The sequence below is a fragment of the Bos grunniens genome, chromosome 26, assembly GCF_055505025.1.
Source record: "Bos grunniens cultivar Pamir isolate PY7600 chromosome 26, Bosgru_T2T1.0, whole genome shotgun sequence".
NCBI lineage: Eukaryota > Metazoa > Chordata > Mammalia > Artiodactyla > Bovidae > Bos > Bos grunniens.
The window spans coordinates 23,875,720-23,901,568 of record NC_141190.1 but is presented as its reverse complement, the minus strand read 5'-3'; the positions used below and the strand labels follow the sequence as shown (position 1 = coordinate 23,901,568).

The following is a 25,849-nucleotide window of genomic DNA, read 5'->3' as shown; positions in this document are numbered from 1 at the left end:
TCAGGTTGAAGAAGTTCCCTTTTATTCTTAATTTTCTGAGAGTTCTGTTTTGCTTTGTTTTTTAACGTGAATGGGTGCTAAATTTCATCAGATGTTCTGTCTCAGTTGAGATGATTATATGTTTTTTCTTTTTTAGTCTATTAAAAGGGTGAATTGCACTGACTGATTTCTGAATATTAAACCAGTTTTGCATTCCTGGAATAAATCCTGCTTGGTCATGTACATGTTCTTTAAATATTTGATAGGATTAACTAGTGAAGCCATGTAGGCCAGGAATTATCTTTTTGTGAGAAGGTTCCAAATTATTGGACTTCCCTGATAGCTCAGTTGGTAAAGAATCCACCTGCAATGCAGGAGACCCCGGTTTGATTCCTGGGTCAGGAAGATCTGCTGGAGAAGGGATAGGCTACCCACTCCAGTATTCTTGGCCTTCCCTTATGGCTCACCTGGTAAAGAATCTGCCTGCAGTGCGAGAGACCTGAGTTTGATCCCTGGGTTGGGAAGATCCCCTGGAGAAGGGAAAGGCTACCCACTTCAGTATTCTGGCCTGGAGAATTCCATGGACTGTATAGTCCATGGTGGTCGCAGAGAGTTGGACATGACTGAACTACTTTCACTTCAAATTATACATTCAACTTTTAAACAAAAATATGGGGCTAGTCAGCTTCTGTTTCTTCTGTATCAATTTTGATAATTTGTGCCTTTTCATCTAAGTTTCAAGTTTATTGACATCAAATAATTCATAATGTTTTAAAATTATTCTTTTGATGTCTGTAGGATCTGTAGTAATGTCGTTTTCATCCCTGATACTGGTAATTTGTACCTTTTTTTTCCTTCATCAGTCTAGCTAGGGGTTTATCTTTGTTATTAATCCTCTACCCCTTAACCTCTGCCAAGAAAAAAAGAACCACCTTTTGGTTTCAATGAGTGCTTGAGAATGAGGAAGAATTAAATTTAGTGATGATTTTAAATTAATTATGACTTTGAGTTTGCAACCTGCTTTTGTGATAATTGTTAACTATAAAAACAGTACTTATAAAATTATTAAAGTACTATCCAAATATTCCAGGCATTTTCTTCATTTGGTTTATATTTTTTATTAGGATCTAGGCAATAATATGGCACCCCATGTCAGTACTCTTGCCTGGAAAATCCCATGGACAGAGGAGCCTGGTAGGCTACAGTCCATGGGGTCGCTAGGAGTCAGACACGACTGAAGTGACTTAGCAGCAGCAGCCGCAGGCAATAATAACTTTTATTTCTGATTATAATTTTTAAGTTTGATTGTTTTGCTTCTGTAGTCTCTTAGCACCATTAGTATCTTTGATGTTGTTGACCTACTTTCTTGCTTCAAGCATTAATGAAATATGTCAGTTCTCTATGTTGAATGAAATGTTGCACAATACACTTTGTTTCATTTTTCCCCTTGTATTGACTTTAGAGTTTGGGGGTTAAGGGCTTGGTTATTTTAGCTTGTTTTTTATTTTAGTATTATCAATAACTAGAACTAGTGAAAGTCGCTCAGTCGTGTCTGACTCTTTGCAACCCCATGGACTATATAGTCCTTGGCACTCCAGGCCAGAATACTGGAGTGGGTACCCTATCCCTCCTCCAGGGCATCTTCCTGACCCTGGAATTGAACTGGGGCCTCCTTCATTGCAGGCGGATTCTTTACCAACTGAGCTATCAGGGAAGCCAGTCTTATCAATAGCTCGGTATATATTAAGTGCTTAATAAATAGTAGCTGTTAAAGTAAATGGCTACCTTCTTTGTGTAACTCTATTCCTAAAGAGAATACATTCAATAACCATTTGCTTTTTTTTTTTTTTAGTTGGGAGAAGGAACAAGCTAATAAACATTCATTTTATCTGGAATGAAATGGTTAGATAGGCTGTAAAATTGGTATCTAGCATAATCAATGAATTGGCTATTCTGGCAAGTGATATTTTGAGTGATACAGGGTTATCATTTACAGCATAGATGGATTACTGGTTTTCAGAGTTAGAATGCAGTGAGATTGATAGTAAGGCGAGGATTGGTGTTTCTGAAGAGTCTGGATAGGACATTACATCTCAAGTGGCAGTCTTGTTTTGGAATGGTTCATTCAGTAAGAGAAGGTGCTTATGGTTTCAGGGCCTACTTTATCACACTGTAAACCTTGCCTAAGTTTCTTCAGAGAAAGCAACTACATAGGTTTTCTCAAAGTTTCTCTTCCTGTGTTTACACATGTTTGAAATATGTATGACCTTTCCATGAAAAGAGTTTGGGATGGAATCTAACTTTGGGGAGTTAAGCTATTTTCATAAGAAAACAGTTCTGCTTGGGTCTAGAAAATGACCATAGGAGACCTTCTTTGGGAGCAGAGGTGTCATGGATTGGGTTAACTTTGGGTCACTTTTAGTCCATATTGATCGGTGAAGCTTTGATAATCTTCATCTTCATGTCAGATGTCAGGGTTGATAGAATTAGTGGTAAATAATCACTTAAAACTTTGGTTTATCACTAATAAATAAGAAAGAGGATAACTGAGGCAAGAATGCATACATGGACTCTAAGCATGTTAAGCTGTGTATGTAATTATTCCAAACTTGCAGTTTTCCATAAGTGAATTATACGAACCCGTGATAGAATAAAAATCAAGTTGTGGGATTTTTGTTCTTTTAGTTTATTAAAAGAGAAATTGATTTTGTTTTTGTTGTATTGCTAAGTTGTGTCCGACTCTCCGTGACCCTGTGGACTGCAGCACACCAGGCTTTCTCTCTCCTCCCCTACCTCCCAGAGTTTGCTCAAATTCATGTCTGTTGAGTTAGTGATACTGTCTAACCATCTCCTCCTTTTCTGCCCACTTCTCCTTTTGCCTTCCATCTTTCCCAGCATCAGGATCTTTTCCAATGAGTTGGCTCTTCGCATCAGGTGGCCAGATGGCCTTATATTAATTTTCAAAAATTTCATGATTTTGCTTAGAGTTTGGTACATTTATTCATTGAGTGAAGTGAAACACAGTGTTCAGTAACAATCCATTTTGATGGGCGCTTCACTGTCTTCATCTTCTCTCAATGTCAGCCTCATACCTCACATAGTTTTTTTTTTTTTTTTACTAGAAGATTGCTTTATCATCAGCTATCCTTGTGATTAAATCAAGCTATACATTTTTTTGGTTATTAGTTTATTTGCAGGATTTCTGTTTAAGATTGACATTTTTGTATAGATAAAAATTAAAACTTGCAAACAGAGAACTTTTGGACCTGAATCAGTTTTAATCCTGAAACCTGCCTATAGAATTAATGCCAGTATTGGTATTTATTTAAAGCTTCATCTCTGCAGTACTGTAGGTTAACACTTTATTTCTCTAATGGAATTATGTACATTAATTATAGTATAACCAGTTTGTCTACTAAATACAGATTAAATACATACAAAAGTCAGTGTTTAGAATCTAAGTCATACTGCAGTTCAGTTTCTTAGTCACGTCTGACTCTTTGCAACCCCATGGACTGCTGCATACCAGGCTTCCCTGTCCATCACCAACTTCCAGAGCTTGCTCAAATTCAGAGCCATCGAGTCAGTGATGCCATCCAACCATCTCATCCTCTGTTGTCCCCTTCTCCTCCTGCCTTCAATCTTTCCAAGCATCAGTGTCTTTTCAAATGAGTCAGTTTTTCTCATCAGGTGGCCAAAGTATTGGAGCTTCAGCTTCAGCATCAGTCCTTCCAATGAATATTTGCAACTGATTTCCTTTAGGATTGACTGGTTTGATCTCCTTGCAGTCCATGGGACTCTCAAGAGTCTTCTCCACACCACAGTTCAAAAGCATCAATTCTTTGGTGCTCAGCTTTCTTTACGGTCCAACTCTCACATCCATACATGACTACTGGAAAAACCATAGCTTTGACTAGACGGACCTTTGTTAGCAAAATAATGTCTCTCTGCTTTTTAATATGCTGTCTAGGTTGGTCATAGCTTTTCTTCCAAGGAGCAACCGTCATGCTTAGTCTTGTATATTAGCTTTGTTACCAACAAGTGGTGGACTGTGTTCTGATTTCCTGTTTTATTAAGTTGTCTAGTGTAGGTCCTTTCTAGACCTCGGAATTTGTGTTTGTGGTCTTCTTCTGAGAGTAATGTTTAGCCTTTTTGTGCCTCAGTGAGACAGACAGATGGATCAGACTTGTAAGTGCATTCTCCAGGACAAACCAAGCCCAAAAAGATCTTGATAGTTGACCTAAAATTAGGTTTTTGAACTTGTGAGAGAGCAAGAAAGTTGTTTTTAACCACATTACTCCCTCTCCATAGAATGAAGGGACCAATCTGTACTATTTGTTAGTTTTGTTTCTTTGATTTTGTTTGCATACAGGACTTCTAAAAATGTTATGTTGCAGAATTTTTTGTTACTAACAGTGGACAGAAGAGTGAAAATAGAAAATAAAAGGAGGATTTGAGTTTTTAAGGTTTAGTTCTTGTTCATTTTTCAAGTGGCATATAGGCATAAACAGACCTGGGGTTTCCATTACTGTTAGTATTTTGTTACTTAGTTTTATAATATTATACCTAGAAATTTATTGCTGAGGTTTCAAAGGAGAAAATCTTTTATGATTAACTGAGTCACATAATGTGCTTAAGATTACCTCCTCATGGTAATAGATCATCACTTTCTGACAGACTGCTAATCTCCAAAACGTGGTTTCTTTAACAAGCAAAATGCTAGTCACTAGCTGTTAAGTGAGTGTCGGTTCAGTTCAGTTCAGTCCCTCAGTCGTGTCCGACTCTTCACGACCCCGTGAATCGCAGCACACCAGGCCTCCCTGTCCCTCACCAACGCCAGGAGTTTACTCAGACTCATGTCCATCGAGTCAGTGATGCCATCCATCCATCTCATCCTCTGTCGTCCCCTTCTCCTCCTGCCCCCAATCCCTCCCAGCATCAGGGTCTTTTCCAATGAGTCAACTCTTCGCATGAGGTGGCCAAAGTATTGGAGTTTCAACTTTAGCATCAGTCCTTCCATTCAACACTCAGGACTGATGATCTCCTTCAGAATGGACTGGTTGGATCTCCTTGCAGTCCAAGGGACTCTCAAGAGTCTTCTCCAACACCACAGTTCAAAAGCATCAATTCTTTGGTGCTCAGCTTTCTTCACAGTCCAGCTCTCACATCCATACATGACCACTGGAAAAACCAGTGTAATCTTGATATAAAAAAGTGATTAAAAAAAAAAAAAGCCAGGATAGCTCTTTTTCTGTTTTGAAGGATAGGTTCCATATACTTTGAGTTCAGACCCAGTCTTGTTTTTCATCTTTGCCTTAGAGGCTCTGTGGTTGGAGAGAAAGAAGAGTGGTAGACCTGGATCTGGATCCCAGCTCTGCCTTGTACTAGCTCTTGGCTACTAGCATGTTACTTAACCTCTTCATTTAATCCAAAAACAGGGCAGGGTTATAGGGATGAACTATTGGTATAAGGTTTGAGTGGAATAATGAATATATGTAAAATGATAAATGCAGGGAAAGTGGTTTTCTTGCTTTGACTGGTGATACCAAAATGTTAATATACTGAACTTGAGCATAAGGGAGACTCTAAGGAGAAAAGTATCAATATTAATTAAACTCATTTGTATTCCTCTTAATTGTGGGGAAACCTGGAATGCTGAACAGTTGACAGTGGAATATTTAATCACTCTTTTGAATTTTCTTCTTAAGTATTGCCAATGATCACAAAAAACAGAAAGTTAAAGTTCTTTTCTGAGTAGATTCTTACTGACAAAGTATTTGGCATCAGATTATGTTTCCATAGAAATTAAGCAGTGTTTTCAGTGAAGGGTTATTTCAGCATGATCCTCTGAAGAAATAGGTTTCTGTGAAAAGGTTCTTACTTAAATTTAAAATTTTTACTTTAAGACAGAGGTATCACTGATATGCTTGTAATAAGTACAAGGGGAGTTATTTGCTTTTTTTGAAACAGTAACTCTTTTAAGTGGAAAGAACTAGTTGACTTTTGGGTTGCATGAAAAACTGAAACATACAGTAAGTTCCATAGAATTAACATCAAAATTATATATGTAGAATTGTTTTCAGAAATTTATCCCAAGGGAGAGTAGCACAACATTTTTGGGTAGGAGTGGGGTGTGGGGGAAGTTTCACTAATATTTACTTAATGCCCTTCACAAATATAAAGTCACCCTTGGACTTCCCTGGTGTCTCAGACGGTAAAGAATCTGCCTGCAATGCAGGAGACCCAGGTTTGATCCCTGGGTCAGAAGGATTCCCTGCAGAAGGGCATGGCAACCCACTATAGTATTCTTGCCTGGAGAATTCCATGGACAGAGGGGCCTGGTGGGCTGTAGTCCATAGCGTCGCAAAGAGTCAAACATGACTCAGCTGCTAATACTTTCATTAGGAGCTATGAAATGTACTTTACGCACAGTGTACCTTTTAGTTCTCACATCAGCCCTCTGAGATAGGAATCACTAGGTAAAGAATCTCCCTACTAGTGCAGGAGCTGCAGGTCCAGTCCCTTAGTCTGGAAGATCCCCTGGAGAAGGAAATGGTAATCCATTCCAGTATTCTTGCCTGGAAAATCCCATGGACAGAGGAGCCTGGTGGCTACAGTCCAGGGGGTCGCTAAAGAGCTGGACTTGACTTAGTGACTAAACAGCAATAGCAAAGCTCCATTTTACGAATAAGGCCCCAGAGTCAGCAGGTAAAATGCCTTGTATATAGCTTGTACATTGACTTAAGACTCACACGTGTATACACTCAGGTGCTCAGTTGTGTCTGACTCTTTATTACCCCATGGACTGTAGCCCACTAAATTCCTCTGTCCATGGAATTTTCCAGGCAAGAATACTGGAGGGGGTTGCCATTTTCTATTCCAAGGGGTCTTACCAACCCAGGGAATGAACCCTCGGCTCTTGCATTGGCAGGTGATTCTTTACCATTGCACCTCCTAGCTAAAATTTAAAACCAAGTCAGTTTGCATTTCTCTTGCTGCTCCCAGCTATCAGAGGTACGGAAAGTATTTACTCATCTCTTGATAAGAACTTAATAATAGAAAAAAATTCATAAACATAAAAGATAACCCTTCTTTTTTTCCCCAAAATGGGAATTCTCCCTAAAGCAAAATCCCATCTTGCTCTGGCGTCTCAATGTAGTCGTCATCCTTAAACTACAGAAATAGTAGTCACCCCTTTATCAACAGTTTCATTTTTGATGGTTTCATTTACCCAGTCAACTGTGGTGTGAAAATATTTAAGTGGAAAATTGCAGAAGTAAACAATTCATAAGTTTTAAATTGCACATTATTCTGAGTAGCTTAATGGAATCTTGTACCTTCCTGTTTCGTCCCACCCAGAATATGAATCATCCCTCTGTCCAGGGTGTCCTCCCTGTTAGTCACTTAGTAGCCCTCTCAGTTATTGGATCAGCTGTCGTGATATCACAGTGCTTGTGTTCAAGTGACCTTTACTTTTTTTAGTGGCCCCAAAGAGCAAGAGTAATGATGCTGGCAGAGTGTACATGCTGAAGAGAAGCCTTTAAATGAAAAAGTTCTCAATAAAGGGAAAAAAAAATCATATGCCAAGGTTCAGTTGAGTTGAGTCGCTCAGTCATGTCTGACTCTTCTCGATCCCATGAATCGCAGCACGCCAGGCCTCCCTGTCCATCACCAACTCCCGGAGTTCACTCAGACTCACGTCCATCGAGTCAGTGATGCCGACCAGCCATCTCATCCTCTGGCGTCCCCTTCTCCTCCTGCCCCTATTCCCTCCCAGCATCAGAGTCTTTTCTCTTCGCATGAGGTGGCCAAAGTACTGGAGTTTCAGCTTCAGCATCATTCCTTCCAAAGAAATCCCAGGGCTGATCTCCTTCAGAATGGACTGGTTGGATCTCCTTGCTGTCCAAGGGACTCTCAAGAGTCTTCTCCAACACCACAGTTCAAAAGCATCCATTCTTTGGCCCTCAGCTTTCTTCACAGTCCAACTCTCACATCCATACATGACCACAGGAAAAACCATAGCCTTGACTAGACGGACCTTTGTTGGCAAAGTAATGTCTCTGCTTTTCAATATGCTGTCTAGGTTGGTTATAACTTTCCTTCCAAGGAGTAAGCGTCTTTTAATTTCATGGCTGCAGTCACCATCTGCAGTGATTTTGGAGCCCCCAAAAATAAAGTCTGCCACTGTTTCCACTGTTTCCCCATCTATTTGCCATGAAGTGATGGGACCGGATGCCATGATCTTCGTTTTCTGAATGTTGAGCATTAAGCCAACTTTTTCACTCTTTTTCACTTTCATCAAGAGGCTCTTTAGTTCTTCTTTACTTTCTGCCATAAGGGTGGTGTCATCCACATATCTGAGGTTATTGATATTTCTTCCAGCAATCTTGATTCCAGCCTGTGCTTCCAGCCCAGCGTTTCTCATGATGTACCCTGCATATAAGTTAAATAAGCAGGGTGACAATATACGGCCTTGACGTATTCCTTTTCCTATCTGGAACCAGTCTGTTGTTCCATGTCCAGTTTTATCTGTTGCTTCCTGACCTACATACAGGTTTCTCATGAGGCAAGTCAGGTGGTCTGGTATTCCCATCTCTTTCAGAATTTTCCAGTTTATTGTGATCCACACAGTCAAAGACTTCGGCATAGTCAATAAAGCAGAAATAGATGTTTTTCTGGAGCTCTCTTGCTTTTCCCATGATCCAGCAGATGTTGGCAGTTTGATCTCTGGTTCCTCTGCCTTTTCTAAAACCAGTTTGAACATCTGGAATTTCACGGTTCACGTATTGCTGAAGCCTGGCTTGGAGAATTTTGAGCATTACTTTACTAGCGTATGAGATGAGTGCAGTTGTGTGATAATTGTTCATGTCTTACTGTGGCTAATCTATAAACTTTATCAGAGGTATGTATGTATAGGGAAAAAATAGTATGTGTAAGCTTTGATACTGTCTGCAGTTTCAGGCCGGAGAAGGAAATGGCAACCCACTCCAGTACTCTTGCCTGGAAAATCTCATGGATGGAGGAGCCTGGTAGGCCACAGTCCATGGGGTTGCTAAGGGTCGGACAGGACTGAGCAACTTCACTTTCACTTTTCATTTTCATGCATTGGAGAAGAAAATGGCAACCCACTCCAGTGTTCTTGCCTGGAGAATCCCAGGGACAGGGGAGCCTGGTGGGCTGCCGTCTATGGGGTCACACAGAGTCGGACATGACTGAAGTGACTTAGCAGCAGCAGCAGCAGTTTTAGACATCCAGTTGAGGTCTTGGAATGAATCCATAGAAGATAAGGGTGAGTTCTATAGTTTTATCCAATTTTTCTTTAATTTTTATTAATAGAAGTAATCTTAAGGGAATGAAGCTTCAGAGTACTATACAAATATTCTATTGTTAGAATTCTAAAATTGTGCTTTTTTTTTTTCAATTAAAAAATCTTGGCAGAAATTGAAAATATGTTTTCCTTTTGAATTTTAAAATATGACTCTTTCCTTTTGAATTTTTCTGACCTCCTCTCCTATCTACACCATATCATGAACTGCTGGGGGTGAAATTTAATAATCCCATATTCCTAAGCACTTTGCATTAACAAGCCTAAAGTGGGGAAGGAAGATAGAATAAAAAGCTACTAGGAGCATCAGGGAAGAAATAAAGAGAAACTAGTTCTTGGTCTTGGTAAATCAGAAGATTATCTTGCTACTTGCAGAAGCATCTCAGGACTTTTGGTTTCTTATCCTATCCTTTCAGGCATAGTAGATGCTCTCTTATCTTGTTTTATTGTTACTAGAGTTGACTCAACTCACTTGACATTTAAATGAACATTTTTTGCATGGTGTATTTGCTTGGACTAAAGTCAGGGGCACTCAGATCATGTTTCTGTCAGCAGTTGTGTATTCTTACCAAGCTTATTGGCATTATAAGAATTTAAAGGGGTGAGGAAAAGAATTCTAAAGTAAGAAGTATTATATAGTACTGGTGGACTGTCCCTGAAGACATCTCAAACAAGGTAGAGCACATTTTCCCTCCCTTTGTTTAAATTGTAAAATATTCATAACTGCTGTTTTTTCATTTCTAATCATGTGATTGAGTGGCATTAAATACATCCACAGTGTTGTGCAACCTTCACTACTATCCATTTCCAGAACTTTTTCATCATCCCAAACAGAAATTCTGTACCCATTGTGAAAGTCACTCAGTTGTGTCTGACTCTTTGCGACCCCATGGACTAGTCCATGGGATTCTCCAGGCTAGAATACTGGAGTGGATAGCCTTTCCCTTCTCCAGGGGATCTTCCCAACCCAGGGATCGAATCCAGGTCTCCCCCATTGCAGGTGGATTCTTTACCAGCTGAGCCACAAGGGAAGCCCAAGAAAACTGGAGTGGGTAGCTTATCTCTTCTCCAGTGCATCTTCCCAACCCAGGAATTGAATCAGGGTCTCCTGCATTGCAGGTGGATTCTTTATGAACTGAGCTATCAGGGAAGCCCTGTACCCATTAGGCAATAATTTTTCATTCCCTCCTCCCTTCAAGCCCTATAACCTCTAATTTACTTTCTGTATCTGTGAACTTACCTATTCTAGATATTTAATATAAATAGTAGAGTCATAGAATATTTGTCTTTTTATGTCTGGCTTATATCTCCTAGCATAATGTTTTCAAATTTCATCCATGTTTTATCATATCTCAGATTTTCGTTCCTTTTTGAGGCTGAATAGTGTTACTTTATTTTTATATACCACATTTGTTATCCACTATCTGTCAGTGGATACTTTGATTGCTTCCACCTTTGGCATCTGTGACTAATGCGGCTATGAGCAGTGGTGTACAAGGATCTGCTTAAGTCCTTGCCTTCAGTTATTCTCAGTCTATACCCTGGGATGGAATTGCCGAATCATATGGTAATTCTATGTATAACTTTTGGGGAAACTGCCACACTATTTTTCACAGTGATTGCACCATTCTACATTGCCATCAGCCGTGCAAGAGGGTTCCAGTTTCTCTGCATCCTTACCAAAACCTATTGTTTTCAAGTTTCTATTGTTTTTATTTTGATAATAGCTCTCTTAATGGGTGTGAGTTGGTATCTCGGTGTGCTTTTAATATGCATTTTCCTAATGATTGGTAATGTTGAGCATCTTTCATGTGCTTATTGGCCATTTATTTGTATACCTTATTTGGAGAACTATCTAGAGTTCTTTGTCCGATTTTTAAATGGGTTGTTTGTTTTGTGGTTGAGTTGTAGGAGCTGTTTAAATATTCTGGATGTTAATCCCTTTGCAGGTATATGATCTGCAAATGTTGTCTCTCATTCTGTGTGTTGTTTTTTCACTCTCTTGAGAGTGTCTTTTGAAACAGAAAGTTTTTAATTTTGGTGAAGATTAACTTACCTGTTTTTTCTTCTGTTGCCTGTGACTTTGCTGCTTTCACATCCAAAAATCATTGCCAAATACAATATAATGAAAACGTCCTAAATGTTTTATATTTTTAGCTCTTAACATTTAGATCTTTGATCCATTTTGAGTTAATTTTTTGTGTGTGGTATAAGGTAAGGGTCCAACTTCATTCTTTCACATGTGGACATCTAGTTTTAACACCATTGAAGACTGCTGTTTCCTCGCTAAATGGACTTAACATTCTTGTCCATATTTGCAGGGAGAGCACTTTTTTAAAAAGTGAAGCATATGACAGTGTAAACTTGTCTGTGCTTCAGCACCTCTCCTTAAAGAAGGATGAGGTTCTTTGCAACAGTGCTGAATGAAATTAATATGAAACATCAGCTGAGTTGAACTTAATTGTGGATAGGTATAAACTGGATGAATCTGAAGTTCTTAGTGTGACAACAGGGTCTCTTAAAGAGACCTGAAAAAAAAAGTTTTATTTTTATAAACCAGGGATGTAGTTTGATAAGTAAAGTGCATTCATTTCTCCCCTGATAAATTTTTTTTTCTCAAAAGAACTTTTGAAGGTGGTTTTCTGTTCCTTGTTTCTTCTGAAACAGTAGAAAAGGGGGATAAACTGAGTGAATAGAGAAACTAGGGTAGCAGATAAAAGGAGAGAGGGAAACCTTTCTCCAAAAAGAGATGATCCCTTTCCATAAAAGAAAAAAACAAGGATGCTAGTTGATAAATTTATCAGTAAAAGTAAGTTGGAAAACACCCTCATAAAAACAAGCAAAATAAAAATCTAATTAGAATATATTATGAGGACTCAACCCCAAAAAAGAATTGTGAAGATGAGAAGTGATAATTTAGTACTCAAGTACAATCAGTGATTTGTGTCAAAGAATAAGCTGTACTTGACAGGGCCTGTGGTTGAATCGGTTTACATAGCTGGAAGGTTTGTTATGTACAAAGCAATAACTTTTACTTTTATGTAAACCCCCAGAAGAGATTTGAAGTGACTTGCAAAATTAAACACATATAAAATGGGTCAAAAGACTAATTTTTATAAAAGAATGTCCATAAGAAGATATGCTTCCAAATACATATTATCCTTCATAAAGTCACCTGATTAGAGAAAAATTACTGTAATATGGCTATTTCTTAGAATTTTAGGATTCTTTTGGAATTGTTTCCATAGCCAGTTTATAAACCCACAAGAAAATGTACTTCATTGCTTCAAGTAGTCACACCTGTTTTGCTTTTTAATATTTATTTTTTAGAATTTTTGGCTGTGCTGGGTCTTATTGCTGTGCCTGGGCTTTCTCTAGCTGCTGTGAGTGGGAGCTGTTCTCTAGTTATGGTCCGTGGACTTCTCATTGCAGTGTCTTTTCTTGTTGGAAAGCGTGGGCTCCAGGCATGGAGGCTTCGGTAGTTGTGGTGCATGGGCTCAGTAGTTGTGGCGCTCAAGTTAGCTGCTGAGGCTTGTGGGATCTGCCCAGACTAGGAATCAAACCGGTGTCCCCTGCATTGCAAGGTGGATTCTTAACCACAAGACCACCAGAGAAGCTCTCCGCACCAACCTGTTTTTTTTTTAACCCAGCTTGAATTTCCCTTTTAATCACTGGTTGCTCTCAATAACTGCCTCCCCACCACCTTAAATTAAATTCATCATTTGTTGATGAAAACATATCACCAGGGAGATATATATCTAGAACAATGTGCTGTCAGCTCTGAAAGTAATTTTGAAACAATTTCAGATATGTTTTGAGTAATGCATTATTGGAGTAAGTATATATTGCTGTGGAGTGGTTATTTTGAATGAGAAAAGTCTCATTTTGATGAGTAAGTTTTACTACATTTGCTTTTAAAAGGCATTATTTGGGGAAAGAATAGGGGAAAGGCATAATACAGTTTGATTGTTTTCATTTCAGGATTGTTTTGGAGATTTTTTGGTTTTTCTTTTCTTTGGGGGTAGTTGTGTTTTAGGGAGAACTACTTTGGAATAGATTCATTGATCCTTAAGTAGAAATACTTTATTAGTTTGTTTCTTTAATTGATTTAAGCTATTCTTTTCTTAAACTGAGCTATTGTTGATGGCATCCCTAGTTTAAAATTTTTCTCACACGTTTACACTGTTTTATTTTGTTCCACCCAACATACCAACCTGTATGTTAACTCTGATTTCCTTAGAGTATTAATGCATGGTAATACTAAGCCAGTCCTATCATACTAAAAGATTAGTGCTTTTGGTAGAATGATTTTCTCATCAAGACTATAAAATTGATAACCATAGTATAGTTAAAATATTCCTGAGCAATCCTTAATTTGGAAGGGTTTTATTATAACTTACTGCTAATAAAAAGACTATTCTTCATTGGCCTCTAAATGGAAAGGAGATTTAAACTGTAATTAAAGGATCACCTGACCTAGGTAATGGAATAATTCTGTAGGTGCATACGTATGATACTTGTGTGTGTGTTAGTCGCTTAGTCGTGTCTGACTCTTTGTGAATTTATGGACTGTAGCCCGCCAGGCTCTTCTGTCCATGGAATTCTCCAGGCAAAAATACTGGAGTGGGCTTCCATGCCCTTCTACAGGGGATCTTCCTGACCCAAGGATTGAACCCTGGTCTTCCTCTTTGTGGGCAGATTCTTTACCATTTGAGTTACCCAGGAAACCCTTGATACTTGTGTACATTTGTGCTATTTAAATGTTCTGTTAAAGATCAGTTTAAAAAATTTTACATCTAATAAAAGTTAACTCAATTGGGGTAGAATAAATTAGGGAGGATAGATGAAACAAGAATACAAAATAGTGATAATTGTTAAAGCTTGGGTGACGGGTTTAAAGTAGTTCATTTAATTTTCTCTCTACTTTTATGTATGATTAAAAAATATCCTTAGTAAAGTTAAATTTAAAAATCAGGTGGAAGAAACTGGCAAAATACAGACAAAGTGACTTTATATTTAAAACAGCCTTTAAATTTAAACGTCTTTTTTAGTCTTTTTATTTCTATTTGAGAATATAATCTTTATTTGAGCTCCTCTTACTGCTTTTTTCTTAAACTTAAGAATTTCTTACACTACCTCCCTCAGGAAATGAAATACTATTTCTCCAGCTAAGCATACTTTTGAGGTGGTCTCTGTATATTAGGAAAGAATTAAAAAAGAAATACTATTTAATACTCCAGTGCATTTTCTTCTTGTGGATTACAGTTCTTTTTATTAATTGAGATATATACTCTGAAAACTATGATTTTTAGATATAGATTTATATTACATGTATATTAACCTGTGTTAAGCTTATACATTACTTCTGTTATTGTTTAAAGTCGTATTCAACTCTTTTTCGACCCCGTGGACTGTAACCCACCAGGCCCTTCTGTCCATGGGATTTCCCAGGCAAGAATATTGGAGTGGGTTGCCATTTCCTTCTCTTCCCTACCCAGGCATCAAACCTGCGTCTCCTGCATTGGTAGGTGGATTCTTTACTACTGAGCCACCAGGGAAGCCCACATTACTTTTAGGCAGCCCTTTTGTAGATAGCTAGATATCAATAAAAATATATCTGTGACTACACGTCATTTCTAAGCTTTGTTTGATTTCCTGTCATTTCTATATCCCAGTAGAGTTTTCACTAATTTTAGATTCATCTCTGAATTGCAGTAATATGTGGTTTGTTCCTAGATCATTCAGTTCAGCTCAATTCAGTTTGCGCAGTTATGTCCAACTCTTTGCGACCCTATGGACCAATTCCCTGGATCATTAAGGAATTGAAAAGATTGCTTAATAAAACCCAATTTCATCTCTATATTACATAGTGTAGAAATAATTCATTTTCAGTGTCCATGATCTTTGTTTTCCATTGCCAAGCATAAAGACATTCAAATGTAAGTCAGATTTTTCTGTGTGAATAAACATCATATATTTCTAGCTGCATCAGTAAAATTACTAAAATGAATTTTAAAAAAAGTCATCACATGCCATTTTCAACATGGAGAAGTTTGTTTTTAAAGTATTCCTAACATAATAGCTCTCTTTGATTCATTATCTCTTTTCTGCTTACACATTCTCTGAATGTTTACTTTATTATAGGGATAATGACCACTGAGAATAGGACAAATGATAATAGAGTTAAGCTGTGTAGGGAAGATTTAGGTTAAACCTTATAGATAAAACCTGCTGGGTCAGGGAACTCTGAAAGTTGGTTACCTAGGCAGACCATGAGATGACTGTTTCTTTCAATCACTGGGAACATTTGTTTGATTTCACAGTCATGTGAAGGAATCAGATTCAGATAATTCCAGTTGTTAACGACATAATTGTTCAGCATTGTGGTGGGGGACCAAATCAAGTGACTACAGTAAAGGTTCCTTTATTTCCTAAGTTTTTTTAATCCACCCCTCAATTTTTCCTGTGGCTTAGACGGTAAAGAACCCACCTGCAGTGCAGGAGACCTGGGTTCAATCCCTGGGTTGGAAAGATCCCCTGGAGAAGGGAATGGCTACCCACTCCAGTATTCTAGCCTCGAGAATTCCATGGACTGTATAGTCCATGGGATCGCAAAGAGTCGGACACCACTGAGCGACTTTCACTCAGTTTTTCCTGAGATGAATAGAACATTATCTAGGATATTCTGTGGTTGTTGAAGAATGAATTTATTTCCACCTGGATTTCCAGTTCATTAAGTACCTAAGTTCTATTTCTTTAAGACTCTTTGAAGAGGGGAATTCTCTGGTGGTCCAGTGATTAGGACTCTGAGCTTTCACTGCCAAGAGCCGATTCACAAGTTCAGTCCCTCATCAGGAAAGTAAGATCCCACAAGCTGTGTGGTGCAGCCAAAAAAAAAAAAGACGACAACTCTTTGAAGAGGACAGTTGAAACATTTCAGTTAGATGAGAGAACTTACATGAAAGTATCTGATCTAAGTGTACACTGGAGGTTGCACACCAGTGGCACATGGGCACAACTGAAACCACAGACCATAGTTTGGCTCAAATAAAGTTTATTGGTTTTCTAAATTGAGTCCATAGCTAAAAATTGGCAGATTCCAAGTGAAAATCTAGGCTGGTTGTTACCACATAAATGGCAGCATTTAACTTTCATTCCCACAGGGAAGTCAGCTATAGCTGACAGCTCCTTCACCCTTTATGCCAAGACCTACACCAGCACTTAGACCATTTTGCACATTAATTGACTTGCCTGACCCTGACAGAGGTATTTGAAACATGTTATGTGAGTCTCAGAAAGTTTGGTAAATTTTGTAGTACCTTGAGATACTCTAAAGGAGATCAGTCCTGGGTGTCCTTTGGAAGGAATGATGCTAAAGCTGAAACTCCAGTACTTGGGCCACCTCATGCGAAGAGTTGACTCATTGGAAAAGACTCGGATGCTGGGAGGAATTGGGGGCAGGAGGAGAAGGGGACAACAGAGGATGAGATGGCTGGATGGCATCACTGACTCGATGGACGTGAGTTTGAGTGAACTCCAGGAGTTGGTGATGGACAGGGAGGCCTGGCGTGCTGCGATTCATGGGTCCGCAAAGAGTCGGACACGACTGAGCGACTGAACTGAACTGAACTGAGGTACTGGTTATAAAAATGAATTATCCATATAAGCCTGAGTAAATCACACATATTTTTTTAAAGAAGACTTCCTGGACTGGGCTGATTGGCTCCGTTTCTGTCCTTCTGTACCTCCTTAGTCACATTGTGTTGTAGATCTTCTAAAATTCATTATAAAAATCCAATTGTGGTACACTGTGATCTCCTTCAGGCCTAAGATTATGAATTCTTTTGTTTTCTGTTCACAGCATCTAATAGCTGTATACAGTAAGCATACAGATGTCTGTTACATTCTTCTAACTTCAGGTACAGGCATTTGAGTGTGATGATCTATTCTTACTTGAGGGAAAAATTATATACTAGCTATTTGTCTCTTTTTTAAAAAAATTAACAAGCATCTTCTTTGGTTAAAGAGGGTGTTTAAAGTTATTATTTCAAAAAATGCCAGTTTTCCTGTTTTAAAATGAAAAATATAGTCTAAGTACACATTCATACTAAGCATATAGGTTCTCAGAGGGGAAAATTTGAGTTAGGTAATTTTTTTCATTTTATTTTAAAATAAATAGTCTTTTAATTTCTTAATAACTTTTTAAACAAATAAATCTTTTAATTACCATTTAATTTTGCATTGGCAATGAATTGAGATTGACAGTCTTTCAGACTCTACTTGTTCACTTACTTACATATTTAGCCATGTCGGAGTTGGTTTTATTTTGTATTACTGAAAATGTTGAATGGTACCTAGCTTTTGGATTTTAGGTACTTTAAAATTGAGGTAGTTTTTATAATTTTTCATTTTTTTTAAGATCATTTGTGATCTCATAGGTTAGAAAATTTTTGACTGTCTATGATAGCGTGTTGGGGTTTTCAGATAGTTGTGAAAAATAGAAAAGGCTCTGGTATTTGTTTATATGAGAATGGATAGATTTAATTTAAAGTTTCCTTAATGAAAATGTAAATTATTACCTTTCCTAGTTAGCTCAGAGAACCAAGTTCTTGTAGCCTAAATAAAGAATGTTGATGTTGATCACATTTATAGTATAAAAGCAAATAACTGTTCTTGAGTAGTTGTGTTGGATTTTTGCTTTTCATAGTATGATTAGTAGTATTTGTTTCTCCTAGTTGTAATAGTTTTAGAAATTTTCAACATTGTATTTGGTCATTTTGCTCTTCCAATTAGTACCGTCTCCCTTTTACAAAAAATACAGAAGTTGGAGGAATCTAACCATATGTTTTCAAAAACCTAGATGTCTCTAGGGAAGATGACACCCTATAACTTAAACATAATTCATATCCTAAATTTATCAATATCTTGAAAGGATTTACATATCTTCAAGTCAGTTATTTTACTAGACTAGGTAGTTTCTTTAACTTTTAAAAAATAGAATAATATGACTCCATTTACCAATGGCAAATATCCATTCACAGAATCCAAAAAAATTTCCCTTCTGTTCCATATTTGGACATCAAGTTAGATTTTTAATAGGGGAAGTTGGTTCTTACCTGTATCAAGATTACAAATTTAGGTGCTGGAAGGGTAGAAAAGTGGGATGTTAGGTACAAGTAGACTTTGTTTAAATGAGCACTTAAAAGTGAGATGAGACTGCTCTGGTTTATTCTTGTATTGTTTATTAGTCTGTTTCACCTACTGTAGTTCAATTTTAAACTGTTTACCAGTTGCATTCAGTTTTGGCATATAAACCTGAAATGTAGCAGAAAAATAAACTAAGACAACAGAAATTTATTTTTCTATTTGTCTTTTGACTTTAACATTTCAGGATCAGGCTTGTATTCTAGGCTTAGGGTATAAGAAAAGTTAAATAATGTATAATACTTAAGCTTATCTTCAATTCTCTTGTTATAGCTAATTAGATGAATTTTAGTGATGGTCAGAGGCTTCTAAATAGGAGGTAGTAACTCCTATTAATACCAATTTCCAAATGGTATCTCTCTGTTCCAGCCCATCACAACAGTTTTAAAACCAGTTTTTGTTTTTGTTTTGTTTTGTTGCTTTGTTTTGTTTTTTAACAGGAGAGCCAGTGTAACTCCTTCAAGACTGGAGTGACACACTCTGCGTCTGCGTCTGCCTCATGTGAGTTCTCATTTTGGCAGCAGCATTCTGCTAGGCTGGAACCTCTGTAGAGGTTTGCCCTTCCTTTTTTCTAAAATCTCTAAACTGTCACACAGTGTGTCTTGGTGGCAAAGGTAAAGAGTGCATGAGAGTTCCCGACTTCCCTGCAGAAAGTTTTCGGCTCATCCAAAGGGACTGTCTCCTCATTGTATCTTAAAATATGAACAAAATCTACTCAAAAGAGAGCCCGCAGCTTTCATCCCCACAACAGGCAGTTGATACTTTTGGAAGAACTGTTTTTCTCTCTCGCAGATTATGGAGTAAAGAATATCTTCAAATGTTCTCAGTAGCTTCAGCTCTCAAAGCTTTCGTTGTTCTCTTTATAGTCTGGTTACGTAACCTGAGAACACTGTGTGCTGCCCTGGTGCCTGAAGCAGGCCTCTTTTTTGGACTCTGGCCCTTAAAATAACCTCTTCCTTTGTCTCTGGATATTGGGTAAATTAGGATAGGCCTGAGGACCTTCTTGAAGAAGAAATAAGCAATGCATGTGTAAGGCTGTGTTTACGCCTGAAGCTATTGGCTGTGTTTTGGAAAGTCAAGTTATAAGAACTGAGTTTGAAGCTGTGCATCATTTACTTGCCAGTTTTGCCAGAGGAATTGAAATTAGAGCCTTTGCAGCTGTGGAGAGGCATATAGAGCTCTAAGGCTGAGGTGATACACATGGTTACCCACAGATGTCAAGGCTGGCTTTGAAGTGCCTGGTTGACTGAAAAAGGAATTTTGCTTTTCATTTATTTATTCATTTGAGGCATGATGGTACTATGTAGGCTTCAAGAGTAGTAATTTTTGCCACCAGGTCAGAACAGATTGTAATTATCCTCTGGGGACACTTAGAACCAAACATCTGGATTTCATGCTCTGTGCAGCTGCAGTTCTGCTTCTCCAGCCCTGGTTGTAGTGTATAGTTCTCTAGCAGATGATTTAATGACCCGGGAGTTTGTATTACTGAAATGATTATCCAGGAAGCTTATGAGAAAATGTCAATAGCTTGTAGGTCTTACTGATTAACATAGAGCTTAGTGAAATAGATAGTGTTGTCAGAGTGGAACTTGGACTCTCTTTGCTAAATCCATTCCCATCTGTGAGTAGAACCGTTTTTTTTTTGGACTAGTTGAAAGAAACTGGAGGGAGAGTAGTGTGTTTCAACACCCAAGCCTAAACTTCCATGGCCTGCGCAGTCTAGAAATTCATTTTTAACAGTGGCACTATATGCCACCATGAAAAGCTTTGGATGAGACTCAGGAAAACCTAAATTCTGGCTTCAGCTGATGTTTGTACTTGTCATGCAACTTTAAAAGCAATTGGGGAAAACACAGTGTATTTTTTGGAAGCATCCTAAACTCATTGAGAGAAAGGAAATTTGAAGTATTTACTTTAGTAGGTGGAATTTCTAGACAATCATTTGGAAGTTCTGCCTGGAATAAACACAGATGTGACAGGAGTATAGTGTTTAGTTTCTGCTATTCTGTTCATTATGGTGGCAAAATGGGAAATTGTGTTCTCTAGCCTCCCACATTTTTTTTCAGTAGAAATTCTCAATAAATTGATTTGGGTTTCAGTCCAAATTGCCTCATAGAAATAGATTTTAATGAATATTACTTATTCATCACTTCTCTAACTAAGGAAAATTGTTCATTTAGAGGTAATCAGTGGGGATGATTAACTTTTGTTTCTGTCTCTCATTCTTAAGGTATATCCAGCAAATTATCTTTATGAAAATTTAATAATTGAAAGCATTTTATATGGGCCAAATCCTATGAGAATAAGTGTCAGTGGATTATCCAAATGACTTTGCTATTCAGGAATTTTGTTCCATTAAATAAAATGTTGTTTGAAGTAAGTGGGGCTTTGATAGGATTGAGAAGTAATCTTTGTTTTGTGAAAATTTTGTTAAAATGAAATTTACTTTCAGTTGAGGCGGAAGCACGAGGGGTGAGATTTTATTTTATATTCTCAAAATAATTCCAATTGACATCAATGGATACCATGCTTTCCTAGTTTTTATGATAATACACCAGCTCTGGTTCTGCTTGCATGTATATATACATAGCACTTCCTTTACAACAGTGTGCATCTTCGATGCCTGAGGATTTAAAAAGTTTTTTGTGGGAGGGATGGGTGAGGATGGCGCTGGAATTGAGAGGAGGAGAAAAATGCAGCCAGTTTTGAAAGTGTTAGCCAGAGTTAGCATTAGCATGAAATCATCATTCCACAGAAGAAATGACAGCTTCTTTTGGCATTTTTCTGGTGAGCTGAGGCTTAAGCATCTCCTAAAGGACCTTAAAATTTGTAGGCTTTTTAATATGACAAATGTTTATTGAAAGCTCACCTTGTTTTTAAAAATTTCAATTTAAAAAGGATAGATAAATATATTAACATATTGCAAGTTTTAAAGGTATAGAAGAAGGTACACGAAAGTCTTCTTTCCTCTCCTCTTAGCTGCTCAGCTCCCTTCTGGAGGCAACCAGTATTACCATTTTATGTATTTCCGGAAATATTCTAAAGGATTGTTTTCGGAAAGGGAAAGTTGAATCATACTCATTAAAATATTAGCTCTAACTTGGATAGGCAGACTAATTACAGTGAAGAGTCCATTTGAGCCATAGGCTATATGTTAATTGTAGATAGAAGAACTATAGTAATAGCTTCATTGTTATAAGACATAAGAATAGGATGTTTGGGGAGCTTTTTGGGCCTAATTTGGCAGTTAGCAAGATCACAGGTGTTTTTTATTTTTAAATTTTTAAAATGGCTTACCTGCTCCTAGAAAACTGATGGAAGAATGTCTACCTACATCTTTTATTTTGGAAGAAAGCTGTTTAAAGGAGCAACATTTTCTTTATACTGAACTGTGATGATTCTGAAAAGGTTTTTCATTATAGAAAACTTCAGACATACATTATATTTGAGAGAAACTCCCATATTCCTATTTTACTTCACCTATAAAAATCTCATTGTTCTCTAGCAGATAAGGAGTGTATATATATAACATTAATATATATTTTTTATATATACGTGCACATATTCATTCTTCCATAATCAGGTCTCATAAAATGAGTTATAATTCTTCAATGTCTGATTCCCAATTCATATTCAGACATCCCTGTCTTAGACATATCTTTTTTGGTTGTCTTAGCACTAATAATTTGTAAAATGCAATTTTGATGGCTATGACATTGTTAGGACTGATAAAGAAAACACGTAAGTCCTAACAAATAGAATTATGCTGGTTGGAGTTTAAGGCAACTCCTAAAACAGATAGTAATTCTAAAAATAGACTAGTCTTTTTTAAAAAATATAGTTTCAAAGGATTCCTATACCAGTCATGTACATCAGTGAGGACTTCAACTTATATAGACCTCTCTATCTAGTTTTATATTAATTACACTCCCATGGTTAATACCACAGCTGTGCATATTACGTTCCCCGCTCCCCACCTTTAGATTGTGGGCATAAGAGAATAAAAAGGAAAAAATGATTGGATTAGGTTTCCTAAGAATGAAAAAACCTGAAATGCCGATAATTCATCTTGTTGCTGCTTCTCCTATCATAACATGACCTGTTTCCACGGACTAACAGTTCTGCGATTACTTGGGGCAGTACAAAACATGGAGTTTGAAGGAAAAGAAGAAAAATGGCAAATTAGTAGGAGAGAGGAATTGGGAAAGTAGAAATTCGCTCGTTTGCCTTCCATTTTAATTGGCTGTGTTTTAATGAGAACCTCCTCTTTGTGCAGTGTACAAGTCCCCGGAGTATGAGTCCCTTGGCTTTGAGCTTACTGTGGAGAGATTAGTTTCTATTGGCTATCCTCAGGAACTTCTCAGCTTTGCATATGACTCTACATTCCCTACCAGGTAATTTTTCAAGATTATTTTTGGATTAAAACCCATCATTTTGTCCCCCAAATTAATAATTCCAAATGTGTCCCTAACCAATGCCATCCCCCGGACAAACAAACAAAAAGATGCAACAAAACATCAAAAGGTCTTTGGGGCTTTTTGGTTGGTTTTCTGAAATTACCATGAACCTTTTATGTACACCATATCTTTTGTGTTCCTGATTGGAACTTTGAACTTAGTTCATTGCTGTTAAAGAAGGTCCATTTATGAGAAGGGCCTCCCTGGTGGCTCAGTGGTAAAGAATCCGCCTGCCAATGCGGGAGACTCAGGTACCATCCCTGGGTTGGGAACATCCCCTGTAGAAGGAAATGGCAATCCACTCAAGTATTCTTGCTTGGAAAATCTCATGAGCCCAGGAGCCTGGTGGGCTGCAGTCCATGGGGTTGCGAAAGAGTTGGACTCAATGTAGTAACTAAACAACAACAACAAATTTATGAGAAAAGGGATTATTAAAACTGATGGTCAGTAATTGCAGATGCTCCTCCCTTACGCTGTTGGAGTTTTGCTAATATATTTTGTTTTGCTAATAGCATGTTTTACTAATATATTTAACTTGGTAATCAGGAGCCTTATTGGCAGTTTGCATTCTGGATTTGATAAGAAAGATTTGAGGTTAAACTGAGGCTTATTTTGAGATGCCGTCATATATGTCCCATGTGTGCTTAGGTGCTTAGTCGTGTCTGACTCTTTGCAACCCCATGGACTGTAGCCCGCCAGGCTCACAGCATTTCTCACAAAAGTCCTGGGGCGAGATACGACGGACTGGACAGGTGGGCTTGGGAAGGATTCTTCACTTCTCACCGGGCAGCGGAACGCACTTCCGTCCGAGGGGAACCGCAGGCCACCTCAGGCGGTGCGAGAAATGTCTAATAGAGGGAAATAGAAGCCAGCTCAGTTGTCCAAGGGAATAAAAATAAGCTCTGTTTTAGAGCAGAACCAGCTGTATTCAGAGAAATTATTGTTTACACCTTGTTTGATTAAGCTCTCTCACACAAAACAGTTGTGATTATTCATCTGGACAGAGTTAAGTATTTGTTAGTTGCTCTGGAATTCGTTATTAAGATTTTATTCACTTACTTTACCCTCTAGGGTTGTATTTTTGGGTACATACTTGAGCCACCATAAAACTTGAATAAGATAAAGGTTGGTTTGTGGTGATTGAGTAAATACTACATTAGATCATTGCCTTTATTACTTTGTATGATTGGTGATATCTTCATTTTCACATAGGGGACTAGTATTTGATACACTGTATGGAAATCTTTTGAAAGTTGATGCCTATGGAAACCTCTTGGTCTGTGCACATGGATTTAACTTCATAAGGGGGTGAGTACAAAGAACCTTTAACCTCTTTCTAGTGTTTTTTTTTTTTTCTCTAGTGTTTTTATAGTCAAACAATATGAAGATGACATTATCTTCCCCAGTATAATATACTTTCTTATTTCCTCATTATTAAAGAGCAATTCCTTTACATAAGAATACTTATTTTTTTGACAGCTAGGACCCAAACTGATGTATAAATATAGTTACATTTTGTTTAAATTAAGTGCCTTCTAAAATTATATAGCATCCAACAAAGCTAATCTTGAAACTTGCCCAAAAAATTGTAGTGGCTTTGACTTATTTGAAATTCTAAGATTTTTATTTTCTCCTTTTTAATACAGTTCTCAGGTAGCTGCTCAAAAGAGGTATGTACATAAAGTGCTTTAAAAAATTTAAAACTACAGCAATGTAAATGAGTAAGATTTTTAATAGCTAATACATTAATTTTTAAATTCTAATATATACCTTCAGGTATTTGATCATGTGGTTAAATTTTTTAAACATGGGGTTAAAATGAATACAGAGTGGTACTATTTGAAACAAATAAGGATAAGTTTTATTTTCATAATTAGCATATTTCCACTATTCTTACTAATTTGGACTCTCCACCCTAGTAATAAACAGCAGATAAAATTTAGTGTCTAGTGTCGTTTGTGAAACATCTCAAATTTTTTCTTTGAAAATCACAATACCCCAGTTTGACAATTTCTGTAATTGTGGCTTTACAGTTATACATTTTCTCTACTATTATACCACTTAATTTACCATTGACACTATTAGGGTCAGAACAACTCTTAAAACCAATATGGGTTAAGTATCAGTCTATTATTTATTTTCAATAGCAAAGTAGTAAAAACCACACAGTCTACACTGAAATTTGTTAAATAAACAATGTCTTTTTGGTAAATACTTTTTTGTGATACGAGACACTAACTGAAACTGTGCCAGAGTCTCCTTTAAATCTGAGGTAACCATCATGCCCTGTTTGGAATTGAATCATCCGTTAAGTCTTCAGCTGGCATTATACAGGCTCAGTGATTTCCAGGTATACACTATGAGAACAGTATGAAATAAACATCCTACTTTGACACATCTGATTAGACCAGTAGTTATATCTACCTTTCTTTCACCATTTCTCTCTGAGGGATTTGTTCAAGTTCATGAATATCAAAAGGCAGGATTTAGAAGGTGAAGTGACTGCAGATAGTACTAGAAACCCAGACTCTTTTATGTATGGATATTGTCACTATAATGCAGAATCCCAATGATGATGAACCAAGGTTCTATTTATGAATTCCTGAAGAGGGATTTTTGTGTTATTGGGTGGGAGATAGAGAAGAAAAGAAAGAGAAGCAGTTCCATATGTTAGAATTACAATTAGATTTACTAACTCAAGATCTACAGACCTTTCTTCCCCCCAGAGAAGCCAATAAAATTTTCTTTGGAAATGTATTTAATATTGTTTCAGAAATAAATCATTTATGAGTTACATGCAGAATCATTCAAACAGTACTTAGCACTGTACAGTCTTTAGAAAGCCCATGGAGAAGGCCAGAATGAAGATGGAGGGAAGCGGAGA

The 25,849-nt window shown here is 37.4% G+C and overlaps 1 protein-coding gene across 39 annotated transcripts in view; it reads left to right on the top strand.

Moving 5' to 3' along the window:
• The window catches only part of NT5C2 (5'-nucleotidase, cytosolic II), a 148,675-nt gene that overhangs the window by 109,202 nt on the left and 13,624 nt on the right, over window positions 1–25,849 (top strand). For 11 of the 39 annotated variants that reach the window (XM_086377544.1, XM_086377537.1, XM_086377531.1 and 8 more), the window contains 2 exons: window positions 22,785–22,902; window positions 24,178–24,273. In XM_086377544.1, the coding sequence (XP_086233670.1) occupies window positions 22,785–22,902; window positions 24,178–24,273 (214 nt within the window). Of the gene's footprint in view, window positions 1–14,685; window positions 14,829–18,948; window positions 19,010–22,784; window positions 22,903–24,177; window positions 24,274–24,611; window positions 24,636–25,849 lie in introns of all 39 variants that reach the window. The other 28 variants (XR_015155298.1, XR_015155296.1, XR_015155299.1 and 25 more) reach the window with 5 other exon arrangements.